This window comes from Parasteatoda tepidariorum, chromosome X1 (genome assembly GCF_043381705.1).
Source record: "Parasteatoda tepidariorum isolate YZ-2023 chromosome X1, CAS_Ptep_4.0, whole genome shotgun sequence".
In the NCBI taxonomy this organism is placed as follows: domain Eukaryota; kingdom Metazoa; phylum Arthropoda; class Arachnida; order Araneae; family Theridiidae; genus Parasteatoda; species Parasteatoda tepidariorum.
This window is the reverse complement of record NC_092214.1, coordinates 54,319,274-54,338,867: the sequence shown is the minus strand read 5'-3', so window position 1 is coordinate 54,338,867 and position 19,594 is coordinate 54,319,274. Positions and strand designations below refer to the sequence as shown.

At 30.3% G+C, this 19,594-nt stretch overlaps 1 protein-coding gene across 3 annotated transcripts in view; it reads right to left on the bottom strand.

Annotated features, from left to right (window-relative positions):
• Positions 1-19,594, bottom strand: part of LOC107450103 (kelch-like protein 8) — a 50,337-nt gene that overhangs the window by 6,758 nt on the left and 23,985 nt on the right. Inside the window, exons 1-6 of one of the 3 annotated variants that reach the window (XM_016065836.4) lie at positions 16,283-16,408; positions 15,635-15,747; positions 11,227-11,866; positions 8,689-8,956; positions 8,354-8,497; positions 3,651-3,762 (exon numbers count right to left, since the gene is read on the bottom strand). In XM_016065836.4, the coding sequence (XP_015921322.1) occupies positions 3,651-3,762; positions 8,354-8,497; positions 8,689-8,956; positions 11,227-11,829 (1,127 nt within the window). In that variant the 5' untranslated portion in view covers positions 11,830-11,866; positions 15,635-15,747; positions 16,283-16,408. Of the gene's footprint in view, positions 1-3,650; positions 3,763-8,353; positions 8,498-8,688; positions 8,957-11,226; positions 11,867-15,634; positions 15,748-16,121; positions 16,409-19,594 lie in introns of those variants that run through there. The other 2 variants (XM_016065835.3, XM_071187928.1) reach the window with 2 other exon arrangements.

The window sequence follows — 19,594 nt, the reverse complement described above, 5'->3', positions numbered from 1 at the left end:
CACACACATATATATCAGGTCGTCGCCGAGAGGTGAAAATAAGCAGGTTTCAGGTTCCATACAAAATTATTATTTACTAAGACATGAAGAAGAGCTAGCATCCAAGTGACAAAAGATCAAAGTGCTCCTCAATAAAAGTTAGAGAAAATCTTTCAAAATAAATCCGTAAAATGCTTCATTTTAGGGAAATCTTAGTAATCATAATTGGTCTATTAGATAGGTCGAGGAAAAAAGTCTTTCTCACGATTCCATGAAAGGGAGAAATCAAAAATGTCAATGCATAACTTGAAGTCAAAAATACAGGACGTGAATATTAAAGGGTGAGAAAGAGTGTTTAGTTCAGAATAATAAATTAAGAAAAAAATTTAGATAAAGGAATAACATAAAATATTAATTGAAGATTTATTGATGATTTAATTATTTGATTGCAATGATTTTGATTTAATTAAAGATATTTATCCTATGGAACTAAATTTAATAAAGACTAATTCAGATGAAAATGGCACTTTTTTTTAAGATCTTGATATTAAACTTCATTACCAAAAAATTTTCATCAGATTATACGATAAAAGAAGAGATTTTAAATATAATGTTATTAGTTAAACACATTTTAATTGCAATCTATACTTTAAGATTTCTAAGAATACTTTGATTGGTCAAATTATTAGGTTTAAATTTATTCATAATAATAAAGCAGATTTTCGTTCAGCTATCGAGAATTTTAAGATTACATTAGAGAATAATAATTTTCCTTTTAATTACTGTAATTATAATATTTTAATTCAAAATATTTTAAAGATGTTTATATAATTTGGCCAATATTGAAGTCCGCATAAATAGGCCTATGGGGTAAGATTAAAATTTTTTTGTTCCTGAAGCATATAGATGGCAGCACTTTTATAGAATTTTTACTCATTGAATGTTTTATGCTTTATTTTTCAAGATTTTCAAAACGGGTCAGTAATTGATTTATTTCTAAAGTTTTCTTAATGATTTGGCAATCTATATATTATTTTGATTTGGTTATTCTAACTGTGACTTTATCTTTATTTATTTTTCTTATATGTGGGCATTTCGTTAATAAGTCTTACTCCGTGGACTTTTAAATTCGGTTTGTCATTAATTTTTCATTGCATTTATATCTCAACTTTTCTAATTGCTTCTTATTTGTTTATCCATTATGAGGCCTCACGTCACAATCAGTTTTTGGTATTACCACTGACAACAGAAAGGCTCCTGTGCATTGGCTGCTCCCAAGTGCTGTCTTGCTAACATACATACCTTAAAATATTCTTTGTTTTCTGCTAGAATTTCTGACTTTCTCAATTAAAATAAGACAAATTTGGTTTTAGCTGCTTTTAGCACTTTTTCATTTTGATTTATTATTTTAAATGCTATTCAATTATTTTGGCTTTTCTGAATTTGTGTAAATCAGTCTCATTCTTTGATTAGATTATTTAGTGTTAAGTGCCAGTTCCATTTCACATTCATAAAAAAGTATCAATTATTCCTGCATTACATCACTGATCAACCATTTTAGATAATAAAATCAGGGTTGCCACTTACGAAAAAAAATGGCAGTAGGGACTATATATTTTTATCTTTTTTTTGAGGGGGAGGGGAGGCAAGAAATAACTATACATGAATTCAACGTCCTTTTCTTGATTATAACACATGTATTTGTGACATTTTTTCAAAGTAACATTACAATTGTTAACAGGCCCGGACTGGCCAGTAGGCAGACCGGGCAAATGCCCGGTGGGCCGGTCTGGCCTGAGGGCCGATTGTACCGAGCCAGCAGCGACAAATTTTTTTTTATACATTGCATGAATTCAAACAATATTGCGCAAATAATAATAACATTAAATAACATATATATGATATATGTGGTAATAATATTGTTTTAATATACAGGGTGATTCAGATCATGCGTGCTACCCATTTTTTTCGAGAATGGAGCAAATAATCGATTTGAAATAAAAAATCTAATAACTAAATCGACCCCAAGGAATTCAATAGTGATATTGTTAATTCCCGGAAGTACCGGAATTTGAACACAGTTTTGATTTTTTAAATGGAAACCTATATCTTATTTGGCATCATTGNCCAATTCTTACAATTTAATTAGTCTAGCATTAAAATTTTTACTAACATTGTCAAAAAGTCAGGTGGCTTGTGAAAGATCATTAAAAATAATTAAAAATAGAATGAGGAGTACTTTATCTTCTGATAATTTGAATGCTCTCATGGTAATGGCAAATAGAAAAAAAATCTATTAATGAAATTAGATAGCGACGACATAATCGATCAAGTAGCAGAAAATAGTGAGCCTCTTCAAAAGTTAAATTTAATTTTAATTTAGTGACTTTTGAAGAAGCATCAAATTTATTTTTAAATTTTTTTTTATATAAATCATTCATGCATGTGTAGTATAATAAATATTTTTATTTACTCTTCATCTTTCACCTTCTTTTTGATTTTATCAACCTATTACCTCATAAGAACCATTTATTTTAAACTGAAATATATTCTCTAAAGGATTAGTAAGCAATTTTTATCTACTTTCTTACTTCGATAAATTAACTTACGTTCATGAGAATTTATAAGTAAAAAATGACTAAGAATGATACATTAGGAGCCGCGTACGCTTCGTGCACGCGGTGTTTATGTGAGTTAGAGGGCCGATGTCTCCAAAATGCCCGGGCCGATTTTAGATCCCAGTCCGGGCCTGATTGTTAATATATAGTGGTAGTCACAGATAGTTTACTCTTACACAATAAAAGAAATGAAATGCTTTTACTATCAATATTTCCTCTTTAGTGCCTAAGTAATCAACCTGTTTAATTCAACAGAAATATTATGTCCAGACATCTCTGCAACAAAATACTTAGGTTTACCATAGTGATTTAAGTATTTTTGAAAGGAATAAAATCTAAAATGCATCCTGGAAATATACAAAATGGAATATAATTTTAGCAGGATTCACGACGACAGAAAATTACAAATAAAATTTTCTTTATTGCTAGTTAAGAAAAAATAATTTTATGAAATTTCGTAAACTAGTTACTTAAAAAGTGAAGCATAAAATGTCAGAATAGCATTTGGTTTTTTTAAAACATATACTTTTTTTTCTTCTTCTAATTGTGCAATTTAAAGGATGAAAAACATATTTTCCACCAGCTTCATTAATTTTTAAATATCAATGGGATGCTATTTTTCTACTTATGATATGTGAGGCTTCTGCTAGAAACTTCAGAAAATACAAAAAGCAAAAATAAGCAAAACAATGGAAGTTATGTTTACATAAATGAGGGTAACAGTAAAGGTTACGTGAAGTCAAGAGGCATGAAGTTGTACATTCATTCATTTTATTATTTCTCATTGATTATTTGTCTCTTTGATTATTATTCTCATTATTCGTATTTTTAAAACAAACAAAAAATTATAATTAGTTTCCTTTTTAAAATTCATTCTCAATCCTAAAAATATTTTAACAAAATAATACTGGGGAAAAAATGGCCTTATAAAGAGTTAAAGAAACAATGTCATTTAAAAATAAAAATTTCCTTTAATCAGTAAGTAGAAATTGATGTAATCTACTTAAATTTTACAAGAAAATATAGTAGAAATTGATAATAAATGTTATTTACCTTGGAGTAGACATCGAGGACAAAGAAGACCATTCATTCGTCATAGGATCAAAGACCTCTGCACTTGACATATGAACATTTTCATCACGACCACCAACGACATATATTTTACCTATAAAAGTCAGATATATGCTTCATACAAAGAAGGCTAATTAAATTCTATTAGCAAAAATTTTAACTGGCAACTTAATTAACAAAAGTGAATACTGGCAGATTCAATAACGTACAAACATTTGTTATTCCTAGAACAATAATTAAAAACATTTTCTAAGATATAAATTTGAATATTTTGAAAATAACTTAAGAAAAATAAATAAATAAAAAATAAAGGGAGACAGGTTAATTACTTAAAATTTTCATTTTATTTTGTTTAATATACCCACGCCTTATAAAATCAATGATTAAATATTTGAAGTCTTGTATTTTAAACAAAATACACTGCTCAAAACAATTAAAGGATATTGAGGTTGTGTGGTGATCTTGCACCTGGAGAATGATACATTATCGACAGACGTAGTAGGCTATATGAGATAAAAATGACATTTGTTTGGCAGAAAAAAAATGCTTTTTAGAGTATTTGGGTACGAAAGGAAAAAAAAACACAATTTGTGCATATGAGAAAAAATAAATAAAAAAGGTGTTCCCTTAAAAGCAAATAGTTTTTTGTAAGAGTATAGTTTTCCCGGACGACCAAAAACATTGAACACCTTTGAGGTATTGATTCATTGAGGTTATAAATAAGGGGCTGGGGAATTCTATCCTACTCCTCCTCCAGAAGAGCTCTTTCCAGTTCTTTGAGAGTTTGTGGTGGTGGTAGGCGTCCAGCAATCTGTCGACCTAGAATGTCCCAAACAAGCCTAACTGGGATCATGTCCCGAGAACTCGCTGGCAAATTAATTCGTATGATTTCTTCCTCTAAAAGAAAATCATTCATCAAGTTAGCACGATGTGGCCCGCAGTTGTGGGCCATTAACATGAAGTCATCACCAATTGCTGCAGCGTAAAGAACTATAATAGGTCTCAGGATCGGCGACCGATCAGAGCTCCACTTCGAATGATATGGAGATTGGTCCACCACTCTCCCACTACCAAATCTTACACTTTCGTGCATGAATGCAGGATTGTTTCTAGTGCTATGTTCCTTCTAGAAGAAAATATGCCTATAATCAGGATGAACAAAAAAACTGGACTCGTCAGAGAAAAAAATACTATGCCATTCATTTCTCCTCCAGTTCACATGCTCTGTTCCCCACTCCCTGTGGGCGCAACAGAGCCTTGCTGCTAACGTGACACACACCATTGGTCGGCGAGCATATAGGCCTATAGAATGAAGGTGCTGCAGGTTGGACAGTTTGTGATCAAACTGTAGTGCCAGTAGCTGAGTGAAGGTGTTTCGGTGTCTCCAAGACGTTACCGTTAAATAATGGACTTCATTAGGCGTTGTTGCACATCTACGCCTTTGCCCTGATCTTCAGCTTGCATTTTCAGTCTCCAAGAAATGGTTCCAAATCCTGGAAATTGCACTTTGAGACTCTCCAACGGCTTCTGCTACTTCGGCCTGTGTTTAGCCTCATTTAACTGGCTAAGAACTCTCGAAGTTTCTGATTCAGTTAAATGACTTTGTTAAGACATTGCACTCATTGAAACAATGCGCTTACGGAATGTCGATCATTCTTTTCCGCTTTGTCTTACATTAAGTTGAAAGCCAAATCAAATGTCTTTGATATCAAACTTAAAATTTGCATACTGAGAAGTTTAAAAATAAGAAAAACTTGCATTAGTGATTATCTTCTATTTTATAAAAAAAAAAATGTTAATACCGTTATTTTAAACATGATTTACAATATCCTTTAATTGTTTTGAGCAGTATATTATTATATACATATAAATATTTTGCAGTTTGAGAAAGGATTTGTATTTAGTGAATACATTTTAATATACAAATTAAGTTGCTTTATATAATCTAGGAATGAACATTATTAAAAAATTAAAATTTTAATACTTGAAATAGAAAGTTTTCAACATTACTCACAGCTAATAAAAATGAAAAGAATGTTAAAAAAAAAAGTTCTTTTGACTTTCATACTAGTTTTCACATAACTCAAAGGGTTATAAATATAGCAGCAACAACTTAGTTCAGAAAGTCGTAGAATATCTAGTGCATCCTAACAGGATAGCAAAGTATCCAGTATTGTTGCCAGTGTACTTAATACGTAAAACTATCGATTTAGTAAAAGGGGCATTTGCAGTGTGTGTGAAACTTTACAGTGCTGTTTCAGCCACTTTATTTAAGTAATCAGCAGTAGTAGATTAAAACAAAGGCTACCCATGACAGAAATGTACTGGAATATTAGCAAAGCTGTTGCAAGAATGTATTACCATGTAGGCCAATTGCATAATGGGTGAAAGTGCTTAGTGCTGACTGAATTTAAAACTGTGAATTTGCATCACAAAGGTTAGCCCTCCAATTTTTAGCATCAGATGAGCGGTCTCCTTTGCACAGACCGTTGATTCATTGTCCATGAATTGAAATTAAGATCAGTCATAAAACAGTGTTTCACATAATGAAAACTGTAATTGATTTTTGAAAAAGACAAAAACTGTTAATAATCTTTGGTAATGGTGATTTTGTGAGGAATTGGAACACCCTATGTACTTACCAGCAAAATTTTCTACTACTGCTACAGATTTTTCATTTGCATTTTTTATTTTACTTTCTATGAAGAATTTGTGTTATTTTTTCATGTAAGAGTGCTTTTAAAATGTGCAGATTTTTCCTTTAAGAAGATGAAAACATTATTTAACTAAGTCTTTACATCCTTTTAGTAACATATTTATTATTTTCTGTGACTCACTACTCCCATTTTAAGCATGTCAAATGTTTTCATGAACATCTAGATAATTTTCATCAAAATGATTTTCATACACTTTGTAATTTCTAAACATGAAATTTTCTTATTTTGAACACATATTATGGAAGAATTTTTTTTGAAAAAAATTTCTGTGTAAATATTATTTACATGTGTTTCGATTTTGAATACTAACTTAAAATTAATTTGTTTCACTTTAAAGATTTTAAAAGTTCGGATCTAAATAAGTTTATAGATAATTGTCCTTCTGTTGCCTTATTTTCTGTCCTTCTGTTACCATATTTTTTGTCCTTCTGTTACCAATAAAAAGCTACTAAAATAAAAACCCAATAAAATTTTAACTATTTTGTATTAATTAATGAAATAATTATACTTTGTACACAAAAACATTGATTTCTAAACCTAAAAGGTTCTAGGTGAGATAGTTGGGATGCAATATTTTGGTAACGGAAGGACAGTTATTATGTCACTAAATTATAGGGCTGTTTCGTGGTTAGAAAACTGTACAGAGTAAAAGTGACTTTGTCCCTGATTTTCAGAAAATTAATAAGTTAATTGGAAAAAATATGCTATGATTCAAGAAATTCATATATTTCTGAAGAAAATAATGTGTGACCAAATAATTTAAAAAATTTAAGCCCCTTGTCTCCTTTTTCCCAGAATTCACCAAAAGCTTTTTTTTTCGTTTTTTGCTTACTTGTAGCAAAGTAAAAGTTAAAATGATTTTATTTTCCTATAATAGAATGTTGAAACATATCTAATAGTATGGTAACATTCAGTTCATTTACAAAGTTGCTCATATTTAATTTAAATATGTGAAGTCAAAATACACAGTTTTTGATTATGATACTATTTATGAAATTTTTATGCATAAAAATAAATATGAATGTTTAGTAAAATTTCAACTTCATGCCTAACAATAGAGGCCTAAATAGTTTACCTATCTTTGTAACAAACAATTTTGTTCAAAGCACAATTGATTGAGTGTTTTTTCATATTCTTTTCTTCAAACAACAAAATTATTCTAGACTTGATGCATTTAATATAATATTATGTTTGCTTATTTAAAAGATTTTTCATAAAAATTGATTTAACAAATGTATAATAATTTTTATCTAACTTTTATTAATATCATGTTAAAATAAAGCTGTAAATTTTAAGACCCCTTTTCGTAAATCTATTTATTATTTCGTAGCAGACATTTTTATTTTTAAGAACTTTTAAGACAAGTATTTTAGACACATGGTCACTCATATCTAATATGATTGTAACTAAATTAAAAAGATAATTAAAATGTTCTTTTCCTCTGTTGTTGGTGTGAAATTCTAAACACCAATAACTTTTTTACTCTAGTACACACAAAGCATCTAAGAACTAGAATTTTTTACCATTGATGAATTACTTGCTACATATCAATAATTAAAAAAAACAACTTATTTTTAATGCAGAAAACTTGATAATTATGTCATTTGTAACATTGCCTGCTCTTCAGTTTGCAATTACCTTGTACAGGCATGCATGCTAATAAAAATTAAAAAAAGTACTCCTGTAACAGCCCATTGTAGGTCAAGGTGGTAACAGCAGTTAATTCCTACAATTTCATGATCAACAGCATGATAGTGGTAATGTTACCAACATTGTATACTGGCCATTTTTGTTGCTAAGGCAATTCGGTATCTATGGATTTGAAGTTGGATGGGATTCAAGCTGAAACCTGGTACTTCATAATGACAGGCAGTTTAGTGCCTTTATCACTGTATTGTAACTCATAGACACTAATACAAAATTGATTACAAAAGAATGCAATGAAGAAATAATGCCTTACTTAAATACCTTTTAAAGAAACACATCCTACATGTCGACGACTTGTAGACATACTATTCAGTTTAACCCATTTTTGATGGTACCAACTATAGAATTCTATAGATGAAAAAGGGTTGCCATTCATTCCTCTTCCTCCAACACAAAATATCACCCCTAAAAAAGGAAGACAGCTACAGCTTAGATGAAACATTCAGATTAACATAACAGAGTTCAATAACAGAATTTTAATATAACTAAAAAGTAGTTTAATTGCAAAGATAAATATGAGGAAAGAAAAAATAATTTTTGCTCCAAAAGTGCAACCAATTACATTGAAGGAAAGAAAAAACAATTAGATTAATTACCAGCATAGCTCTTCCTAGGTCTTGTTCTTTGATTGACTGGCAAGTGGGTGGTTGGCAATCTACTAACTTGCCACAATTGATAATGTCTAGCTTCATCTAATAAATCTCGGCATTCTAAATTTTTTCTCACTAATGAATCGGAATCTACATACATTCTCAAATATGACAGCGGTAAAAGAGGAAGGTGAACTTTTGAGAGTAATTTTGAAAGTGAATCTCTCCTTTTGTTTACATCATGTTTGATCCAAAGCATGACTGCTTCGTAAACCTTTAGAAAAAAAATTTATATTGGGATTATAAACTGTAACAATTTTATTAAACGCATATAACAACAAATTAAATTTTATACTGAATTTTAAAATGCAGATGATTCATTACAAAAGAAATTACTTAATGAAGAGGATTTTACACATTTTCAATTATTATTCTCTATTTAGAACAGTACAGTTATTGGAATATAGTGTACACAATTTGATTTAGTTTTTTTAACATAATCAGCTAAAATAAATCTGAAATCGATATGAATTATCTTTTTTTTTATACTATTAGATGCATTTATATTTTGCATCTATCATCAGATCCATATATCATCTCATGTTTTGCATTAATTAATGACCTACAACATTAAGTTGAAGCATAGTAAAAATTCAAGACACCATTAAAAGGCAAAAGAGTTTCTCCTCACACATGCATGTTTATACATAAGTAGTTCTAAAAAGATGAAGCACTTCAAATTTCAAAACATAGATGATTTAAATTTCAGGGCAAAAAAGCAGAAAATGGAGCATAAATGCAGAAGAGTTGACAGCTATGTAAATGTACTGACATGGATATATGTTTGCAATAAATAAGAACACATAAGAAACAAGAAATTTTTTTTTTAAAAAACTCTGACTTTAAGTTATAATTTAAGTCAAATCTACTGTTAAACATAATTAGAAAAAAAAGAAGCTGAAAATTGCAAGTTTGAAAAAGCATTTTTATGAGAAAAAATGTTAAGAGTAAAAAGAATGCTGACACACATCATACCAGAGTGGTAGTTTAACCTTTTATAGTGAGAATTAATAGTTTTGTTTGATGTCAAAGCTACTTTCATCACCTGAAAATAACCACCTGGCACATGGGGAGTTAACAAGAAAGAGTGGCAACTTAAACTAAATAAGCTACCGATCACTTTTATTCATCATTTTTCTTTTTTTAAAAAAAATACTGTTTAATGATAAAAGTACATCAATGCAAAAAGACTTAGAAAAATGAAAAATTGACATTTGACTGTGAAAAAGATTTCAAAATTTCACAATTATTAATCATTTTGCCATTTGATTGCAATATTTTCTTGTTAGTATCCCATAATTTCTTTTCTTTTTTTTTATTTCAATATTATAACAGTCAAACTTTCCTTTTATTTTCATTAAAACTTAAACTTATCAGATTTTCATTGAAAATACTCTTTTTTTTTCTATTTCGAACCCCATTTTCAGTACTTCGTCGAGACTTCAAGATTTATACCTTTATGGATAAAAGTTATAAAAATTTTTTGAGATATCAAGAAGCAACTTTTGTATACTATTGCTTTGTGTGTGTGTATATATATATATAGCATTCTATTGTAAAGATGTACTTCTTTTTATCTGAATTTTATTTTTCAATTGTAGGTAGAGCCCTCAAAATTTCTTTTAATTGAAAACAGCTTTATACCATTTTATTTGTGTCATATTGGAATAAATTTTTGAGCTACTGCTTTATTCCATTTCAGAATTTTTCTTTTTAATGTTGTATAATGGCCCACCATAATAGATATTTTGAACCAAAGAATTGGATTTATTTGAAAGTCAAAATTTATAAAATAAAAATATAACTTACAAAATGAGAAGAAAGGAGAAAGAATGCTTATAACAGAGCGCTATACTACAGAAGAAATTTTTAATGGAGAATTCTGTTTTACTTCTATTAGTAGTATTTTAAAATTTAAAGTTGGGAGAAAAATGAGCTCAGGCAAATCTAAGGTAAACTATAAAGTTCCAAATGTTTTTTTAAATATCAAAATGCAAACAAATTATTAAAAATAACTTTCCCAAAACACAATTCTGCCTTAATTTGTTATTTTAGCATTTTGATTATTTTAGCTATTGAGTAGTACTTGTTAGCATTTTGATATTTTGAAAATTTATAAACTCTAAGTTCACCAGAACTAATTTTTTCTCTACTTAAATTACTTATAAAGGTGAACAGAGAATTTGCCAGGAAGGATTTCTCACACATTATAGCGTCCAATAGAGACTGTTAGTACTTCATAATGGCATGTTTTTATTCCACTAGATTTCTAAGTACAACTATATACTTTTTTTCGAACCATTACTTAAAAATACGAGTACTTTGCAGTTTCGCAACATTAAGTTATTAACAAATTGTAGCATTGATTTACAGTTAAATCAGACATATATTTACTAACAAAATTTTTTGGTCAGTCAAATAGTTAATTATTCGATCATGTCAAATAGTTTAATATCACACCTAGCAAAATATAAATATACTCACTTCTATTTCATTGTCTACAAAAAGATCCTGAGATGATATTATTTCTTCTAAATGTTTGGCACTAATGGAAACAAACTCTTCTTCTAAGATGATTTTTCTAAAATGCAACTTAGTAAATTCATCAGCAGCTTTAATAAGTTGTAATTCATTAAGTTGATGGGCCAGCTGACGAATTCCAAGACAGTTACTAGGATGAAGTTGTGAGCCAATGAATTCACAGCAGGTTTGAGCTAAGGAATCAAACTGTAGAACTGAAGAAGCATGTAACAACGCTTGAGCATTTGATATATTCAATTCAATCTTGGCAGTATACGCAAATTTAATTAGCATTTCCATAGTTGTTTCATCAATATCACCTATTGTTATCACATTTTGCTTACTTTCAGCTAAAGGAGTTGTAAACATAGCTTGAAAATAAGGGCTACAACAAGCTAACACATTACGGTGACACTTTATAGATTTACTGCCAGCTTTTATCACAACATCACAAAGTATTTCTTTTTGTAGAAACTCAAAGAGCTTATTAAATGAAGATTGAAGCATTCCACTGACTTCAAAAATAGAGTTTTTTTCTGGTTGTGTAATTAACATATCACCCATCATACAAGAGACAGATCATCAAAGAGGTAAAGTTCATAACCTGTAAAAAATATACATTAAAAAAATAATCATTTGTATTAAGCGCATGCATTTAATTCACATCGCAGTTATGCAATTCTCAATAAATTCTGGAAATACAAAAACGTGACACTACAATTAAAATAACATAAAAAAACTGCAAGCATTTTTTAACAATTTAAGAAGAATCTTACATATCAAGTGGTTTCATAAAATTCGTAAAGTAGAAAATTTTAAAACAGCATAAAAAAAAAAAAATTGAACTGGAAATTAAAAAAAGTATATAGAAATAGATTGGTTCATGGTGTATGTAAACCTCAGAAATTTAAAGCAAAACAAATTTTTGATTGGAATCCTCAGGGCAAAAGAAATAGAGGAAGACCTAAAAGTACTGTACACTATACAGTTGGCAAAAAATGGAAAGAGGCAAATTATCTGGTCACAAATAGAGTGAAATGGAGAGCTATGAGAGACACACTATGCTTCATTCAAAAAGAAGAATATGTATTATTTAATTCTCATCTACTGTCACTGTTTGAGCAATAACTAAGTATATTTATTCTTTCATATTTGAAAAAAAAATTATGGAATAAAACATGCATAGATTAATTTCAAATAATCATGCAGGTGTTTGGTTTTTACTGTACAAAATGTTAGAAAATAACATAAGTTTTACAATTAAGAATTAACCATGTAATAAAATTTATATCCAACTTAGTTTTCCTTAATTTTTAATTATTCTGATAATTATTCTCAAAGTTTATTTTAATCCTTTCAAACAAAGTTAATTTTTGTTTAAAAGAAAACAACATTTCAGCTCATTTATTTTCAGTTTATGCACACAAAAAAATCTGATTAAGAACTAGACTGATACCACTCTAGGCCTTTAAATTCACTTGTCTGCCATAAAACTGAACTATTAAAGGTGTCATTTTTCATTAAATGTTTTCAAATTAATAATAAAAATGCAGTCATTAATTATTTTCAAAATAAATAACAGCTGTTTGTTCACAATTGCATATGAAATTTCTCGGGGTTCCGTAAAAAGTAGGTTGAACATCCAAAGTTCCGTGGCCAAAAGAAATTGGGAACTGCTGAAATAGAAAACAAAACACCCATGCTTTTTAACATAATGTAGCATTAAATAAAATGAATATCTACACTGATAGAAAATAAAATTCCAACACCAAGAAAAAATTAATGAAGAGCAATGAAATTTCGGCAATGCATTTGTTTGAGTAAGATATTTATTTGATTAAAGTTGCAAGATCACAGGTTAATGCAATTAAGAGAAAAACCATTTCAAATGTGAAATATTAATACATTAATAATTGGTGCAACCACCAGAATTTTGAATGCACACGGGCATGCATTGTGTCATTCAGATGCCATATGACATGTTGTGGGATGCATGCCAGTTGCACTTGGTCAATCAATATGGGGATAGTTAATGTTGGTTGTGGAGGACGCTGAAGTTTTTGCCCAATGATGCATGCTAAATTGGTGAAAGATCGGGTGATCTACCAGACGAAAGCAACATGTCGACATTTTGTAGAGCATGTTAGGTTACAATAGCAGTATGAGGGCGACCATTATCTAGTTGGAAAATACCCAACTAAATGCTGTTCATGAATGGCAACAAAACAGGTTGAATCACCAAGTTGACGTGCAAATTGACGTCAAGGAGCATGGAATAGCCGCGAGAGTGCTTCTGCTGTCATAGGAAATAGCACCAAAAACCACAACTCCATGTGTAGGTTCAGTGTGTCTAGGCTAGAGACAGGTTGGTAGCAGGGGTTCACTTGGCCACCTTCTAACTGATATACAGTTGTCACAGGCAGAACAGACTTTCATCAGAAAACACGATAGATCTCCACTAAGCTGTAATTCAACACTATTTATGTAGTAAATGGCAGTGGTTTGGAATGAGTGGAATACAAGCCACAAGGCGTCTCGCTTGGAGTCGTACACTTGAAGTAGCCGATTTGTAACAATGTGTTGTGTCACTGCAGTGCCATCAGCAGCTCGAACTTCTGATGCAGTACGGTTCGCCAGAGCCATACTGCATCAGAAGTTGCATCTCCGAGTTTGAATCCCATTGATGGCTGGACGATACGAATTCCACATCTGACTTGCACTGACCACAGTGCTGACATAAAATATCCTCAGTGGTAGACAAATCAAGGGATAGAGCCCTCTCACCATCAGGCCAGCCGTGGGAGGTTTTGGTGGTTTTCCTTTTCATGTAACGCAAATGTGGGTTAGTTCAATCAAAAAGCCCTACACAAAGACAGATTTCTCCATATACTTGATCCAGGAGTTCCCTTTTCCTCTGGATTGAGTTTAAAATTACAAGGCTACGGAGTTGAACATTGGCAGTGGTAAACCCAAAAAATTGGGTCGGTTGTTCAACATGGGTTAAAAAATCATGCACAGTAGATACATTTCTCCCCAGTATTTCTGCAATATGGTGGAAAGAAAATCCACCTTCTTGCAGCTCTATTACACAACCACATTCAAAATCAGTGAGCTCTTGATAATGGCTTCATCTTCTTAAAGGCAGTCTATACTAACAGCAACTCACTATGTCAAAATGCAATGCCAAATAACTCTTACGAACTGTAGAACACATATTTAAAGCAACCCTGACTTACAGGTAAACAGATACTAGCGCTTAACTTACACACCAAGTGTAAAATTTAAATATGAACACAGAAAATATTAAAAATCAATTGAAAAATATAAAAAATACCTCATCAGACCTTTGATATTCATAAGGCTCATCAGGCAAAGCATGAATCTTTAATAAGTTATAAAAGTTTCTTTAACTTTTTTCCTTAATTTGTTCAATAATTGTGTTACTTAACTTGTTTTAAAAACTTTCAGAATGTGAAGTTGTTGGTAGTCTGTTTATTTAAAAATTTTTTAGAGGCATTATGTTTCAATCTTAAATTTGCTTATCATAATTTATTTTTATCGATATTTTTGTAGGAATGTAGTATACGTAAAGATTTAAAAATTACACACACACATATATATATACATCTTTATTTAAAGTAATTAGAGAGTCATATTCGCAACTCAATTCAAAAAATTTTATGAGCAAATTTATGTTTTATTAGCTTCAATTTAAACTAAATGTATTCATACATATATGTATATAAATACTATTAAAAATGTTCAATTTTTTTTAACGAAATAAACAGATTTTTTTTTTTAAAAAAATAAAAAACCCCATTTGGTTTATACACTGATTTAAATTACATTTGCTTAAAGCAACTAACCTTGCTTTATCTCCTACGAATTTATTGCTTTAAAACTGCAATTTTAATGTCAAAATCAGTCTAATGATTCATTTAATAAAATTATAAAAGTTCAATTCTTGAATTGTTTGACTTCCATTAGTTATTAGAGAAACTCTGCAAACTTATTTCTCTTGTTCTCCATTCAGATTTAGAATTAATTCCTAAATTTCTTATACTTGTTAAAAAAAGATAATCTAAACTAAAGTAGAAACTATTTTAATAGCAAGGAAAAAAATATAACAAATTATATTTTTTTATCATATAGTAAACAATAAATATTAGTTTAATTTATAGTAGATATGCAGACAAAATGTAACAACATAACTTGTAATGAATTTCAAACATGCTCTTAGAGACAGTAGCTAATTATTATCAGTTTTTTGAATTACATAGAAAACATATGAATTCCAATGCACTCAATATCTTGCCCTACAACTATATAAACATTTTATGAAGAAAAAAAAATTACAAAACTAATATCATACCCATGTAAAATCATTCTTCTGACCTTCATATTTTACAGAGTATTGGATTTCTTTTACAAGGTAGCTTCATTCATGCTGAAAGCATACTTATCACGCACGCCAATTTTTTTGCCCTAAAAGTATATACAATGAGTATACTTGTTTTTGAATAGAAATCATTCTTAATTAAAATAGTCAGTTCATTTTATCCTAAAGAAGTAATATTAAATTATGTAAAATACAACTTTATACTGTTAACTCAATTAAAAATAGTAATAAAATATCAAAGACATTTTATTAAAAATTCTAAATATATATAAGTTNTCTTAATTAAAATAATCAGTTCATTTTATCCTAAAGAAGTAATATTAAATTATGTAAAATACAACTTTATACTGTTAACTCAATTAAAAATAGTAATAAAATATCAAAGGCATTTTATTAAAAAAACATTAAAAATTCCAAATATATATAAGTTTTGCTGAGTTAATTATTAAATAATCAATACCATTATTTTGGAGCTAGATATCAGCACATAAATTGGGATTAAAAAATTGTTTTAAATGAAAAACGATTGGTCACAAAGATTTAAATCAAATATTGTCTCAGTAAAAATAATAATAACTTTTGTAAAATTTTAGCATATTTAGATAAAAAAATCATGGTTACAAAAAATTCAAAATCCTAGAAGATAGCTAAGAAAATCTCATTTTCAAAACAATTCTTGCGCGTATCAGCTGCCAATCATAAACAAACTTAAAAAACATAACAATAGATCGGTTAACAGTTAATTTTGTACGGCCGAAAAAGGGTGTTTTGTTATTTAAATCCTTATTCTCACTGCATGCAAATCAGTTAATGAAAGTATAGTGCACCAATTAGATATTAAACAAAGCACGTGGATCAGATCACTCGCAATATCAGTAACTTCTTCCATTCGACAAAACAAGTACAGGCTCTGAAAAATATTCTCTATTTCAATCGAAAACTTATATACGTTTTCCAGTTTGGACATATGAATGGCATTTTCAATATAAATGCAAAAAACAACGCAAGCTCTTAATCTGTTCTACTTCTGGTTAGAAAGTCCCTCATTGGACTGATAGCTATGACACGGTTCCCAACAGATCGTCGAAGTCAAGCATCACTGGCTGCTGTCAGCGTGCGGGTGGGTGACCACTTGGAACAGTCTGCGTAGGGACCATGGGTGCGGTGTAATGGTCCTCGTTAAACTGTTCTATCGTAAAGTGCTCGACTTCGCGTGCAGGTCGTCGGGCTACCGAAGCGGGGGGGCCATCCCCTCTGAGGAGGATCAAAATTGTGATGGCATGTCTTCGGATCATCCTCAGGGATGCTTCCCAAACCGTCGCCAATAGCCCATTGTGCAGCTCTAGTGCGACGTAAATGAAACTACAACAACAACTGCAACATCTGGTTAGAAAGCATATATATAAGGAATAGAAAAATATTTCCATACATGTTATTTAAAAAAAGTTTTAATACAAATTTTTGAACTAGTTACATATATTTCCAAAACTAAGTTAAGAGATTTTTTGATTTCAATAACAGATTCTGATGCACTACTGTTTACTAATTTCAATACACATCTTTTTTTTTAAGTTTTTGGTCAAAACTATGCAACATGCGGTATTTTAATGCAACATTTACATAGCTGATGCTTGTAAAACTGCTTCCATTCAGTTCTGTATCAAATATTGTCTTAAAAAAAAGGTAAAAATATCTTTTGAGACGTTGTTCAAAAACGAAATTTTGAAACAATGTTTTGATCACTGCATGAAGAAAAAAATTCTGCTAAAATTATCGTACTGTATGGTCATGACATTTCTGGTAAAAAAAAATCATAATTCTGATAATAAAACTGAAATATACGGAATTTAACACATTCATTTGATATTTTTTTCTGTTCATATGGCAACGGTTTACCTGAAATTCTGGTTTTCAAAATTATTTTTTTATTGCTACAAATTTAGTAGAAAATACAAATCTGAAAATTAAATTCAACCGAATAAATGGTTTTTATATCATGATAAAATTATCAAATTTTTCCGCATTTACCAAATTTTATCACTTGTAAAACCATATTTTATTGTTTATTTTACAAAAATCATTTCCAAATCACTTTGGTGAAAATTATCAAGCTTTTCGATGTTCCCATAGAGCCAGAAAGAGAGTAAATTTTACCATATTCTGGTAGTTTTGACTAAACCTTTTTTCTCAGTGTGCACCATATTATACAAAATACATATGATGTTACGTGTTTCATTCAGACGTGTGTAACAGGGAAATAAATATTGCATGCCAAAATCAACCATGAGAGGTGATTCAATGATGTAATCAGTCATCGAATTTTTGGATTAACTAACCGATAAAATACATCGAATATGAGAGTCGGCGGTCTCTTCAAAAGAGAGTTAAATTGATCAGAGGCATACTTCAGACAAAATTCTGTTGCGCATGTCAAATTATGTCCACATAAATAAATACGTCTACAATAATATGTCTATAATAAAATACGTCTTTCTTTGCTTTAATAAAAATCAGTCTGGGTAGGGACCGAGGGTGTGTAGGTCCTCGTTAAACTGTTCTACCGTAAAGTACTCGACTTCGCGAGCAGGTCTTCGGGCTACCGAAGCAGGGGATCAAAATTGTGATGTCAAGTCTTCGGATCATCCTCAGGGATGCTTCCAAGACCGTCGCCAATAGCCCATTGTCAGCTCTAGGGCGACGTAAATGAAACTACAACAACAACTACAACATCTGGTTAGAAAGCAACATCTACATCTGATACAACTAGCAACTACAACATCTGATCGAAATGGGCTGCAGGTGGCTTAGAGCAGAACTCTCTACCTATGGCAACACTATGGCGCATGCTTTCCCCATTAGCGTGTGGAGAGTCGTAAAGGAAGGAAATACGTTAGTTTCTCTCTTGATTTTCATATAGATTAAAATCTTTTAAGTTGGAAAACTATATGGAACTGAAAACTGCATTGAACATAGTTCTAAAGAAAAGCATTACGGAAATTTTCAAAAATATTTTTATTAAATGAAAAGGAAAAATATTAAGAAAGGGGAAAATATCGTAGTACATTCTTATGCAACTGAAAAGAGGAGGAGAGGGAAGAGAGAAGGGCCCAAAGCATGAACCCGGTCTCTCCCTCGTCCCGCAGTGGACTGATCGTTCTGGACTGACACGGTTTCATAGAGTTGAAATACTGGGTAGAGAGAGTAGAATAACCCCCGACCCGTGGACAAGATAAAGTCACGTGACTGTAGCCCAAACTTGCCGTTCACTGAGACCGCTTCGATTCCCGTCCATTCGTTTAGCATTGCGATCGTCTGATGCAATTAACTGTCTGTCTTTTTAATTCAGAAATAAGAATGGTACTAAAGTCCTGAGCATTTTGCTGCACGGAGAAGTTTTCTAGGGACTGTCCGATAACTTTTTACAAGAAAGGGCGACATTTTTTTTCACTTTTTCTATTTTAAAATTGATTTTAAAATTTTTCCGATACTCAGTCATGCTCTGATAATCATGTTTTATTTGCTTTAATAATCAATTACGCTCGTTTTTGCTCACTTTTTTTGCATTTAACATAAGTTTTTATTGTTTCTTAAACTTTAAACTTATAATGTTTAAGTATATTTCAATATATATTCTATTTTTAGCTGAAATAGCTGCAAAGCTTTGTTGGCTTCCTTGGCGAGATACTTTAGCGCCAAGGAACAGTTGAGTAAACTTTCGGTTTTGTTTTAGTTCTCTTTAAATGTCGATATCATTTCTGTATATTCTGAAGATTTTGTATATCTTTACCTCTTGATTACTAAAACCCAATATTTATCTTGTTCTAAAATGTTTCCTTTAAATATATATATTTAAATAAAAAATATGGTACATAAGAAGTTGTGTTTTTTAAATTACATAGGAATGCTTAAAAACCAAATTATTTGTATATTCTT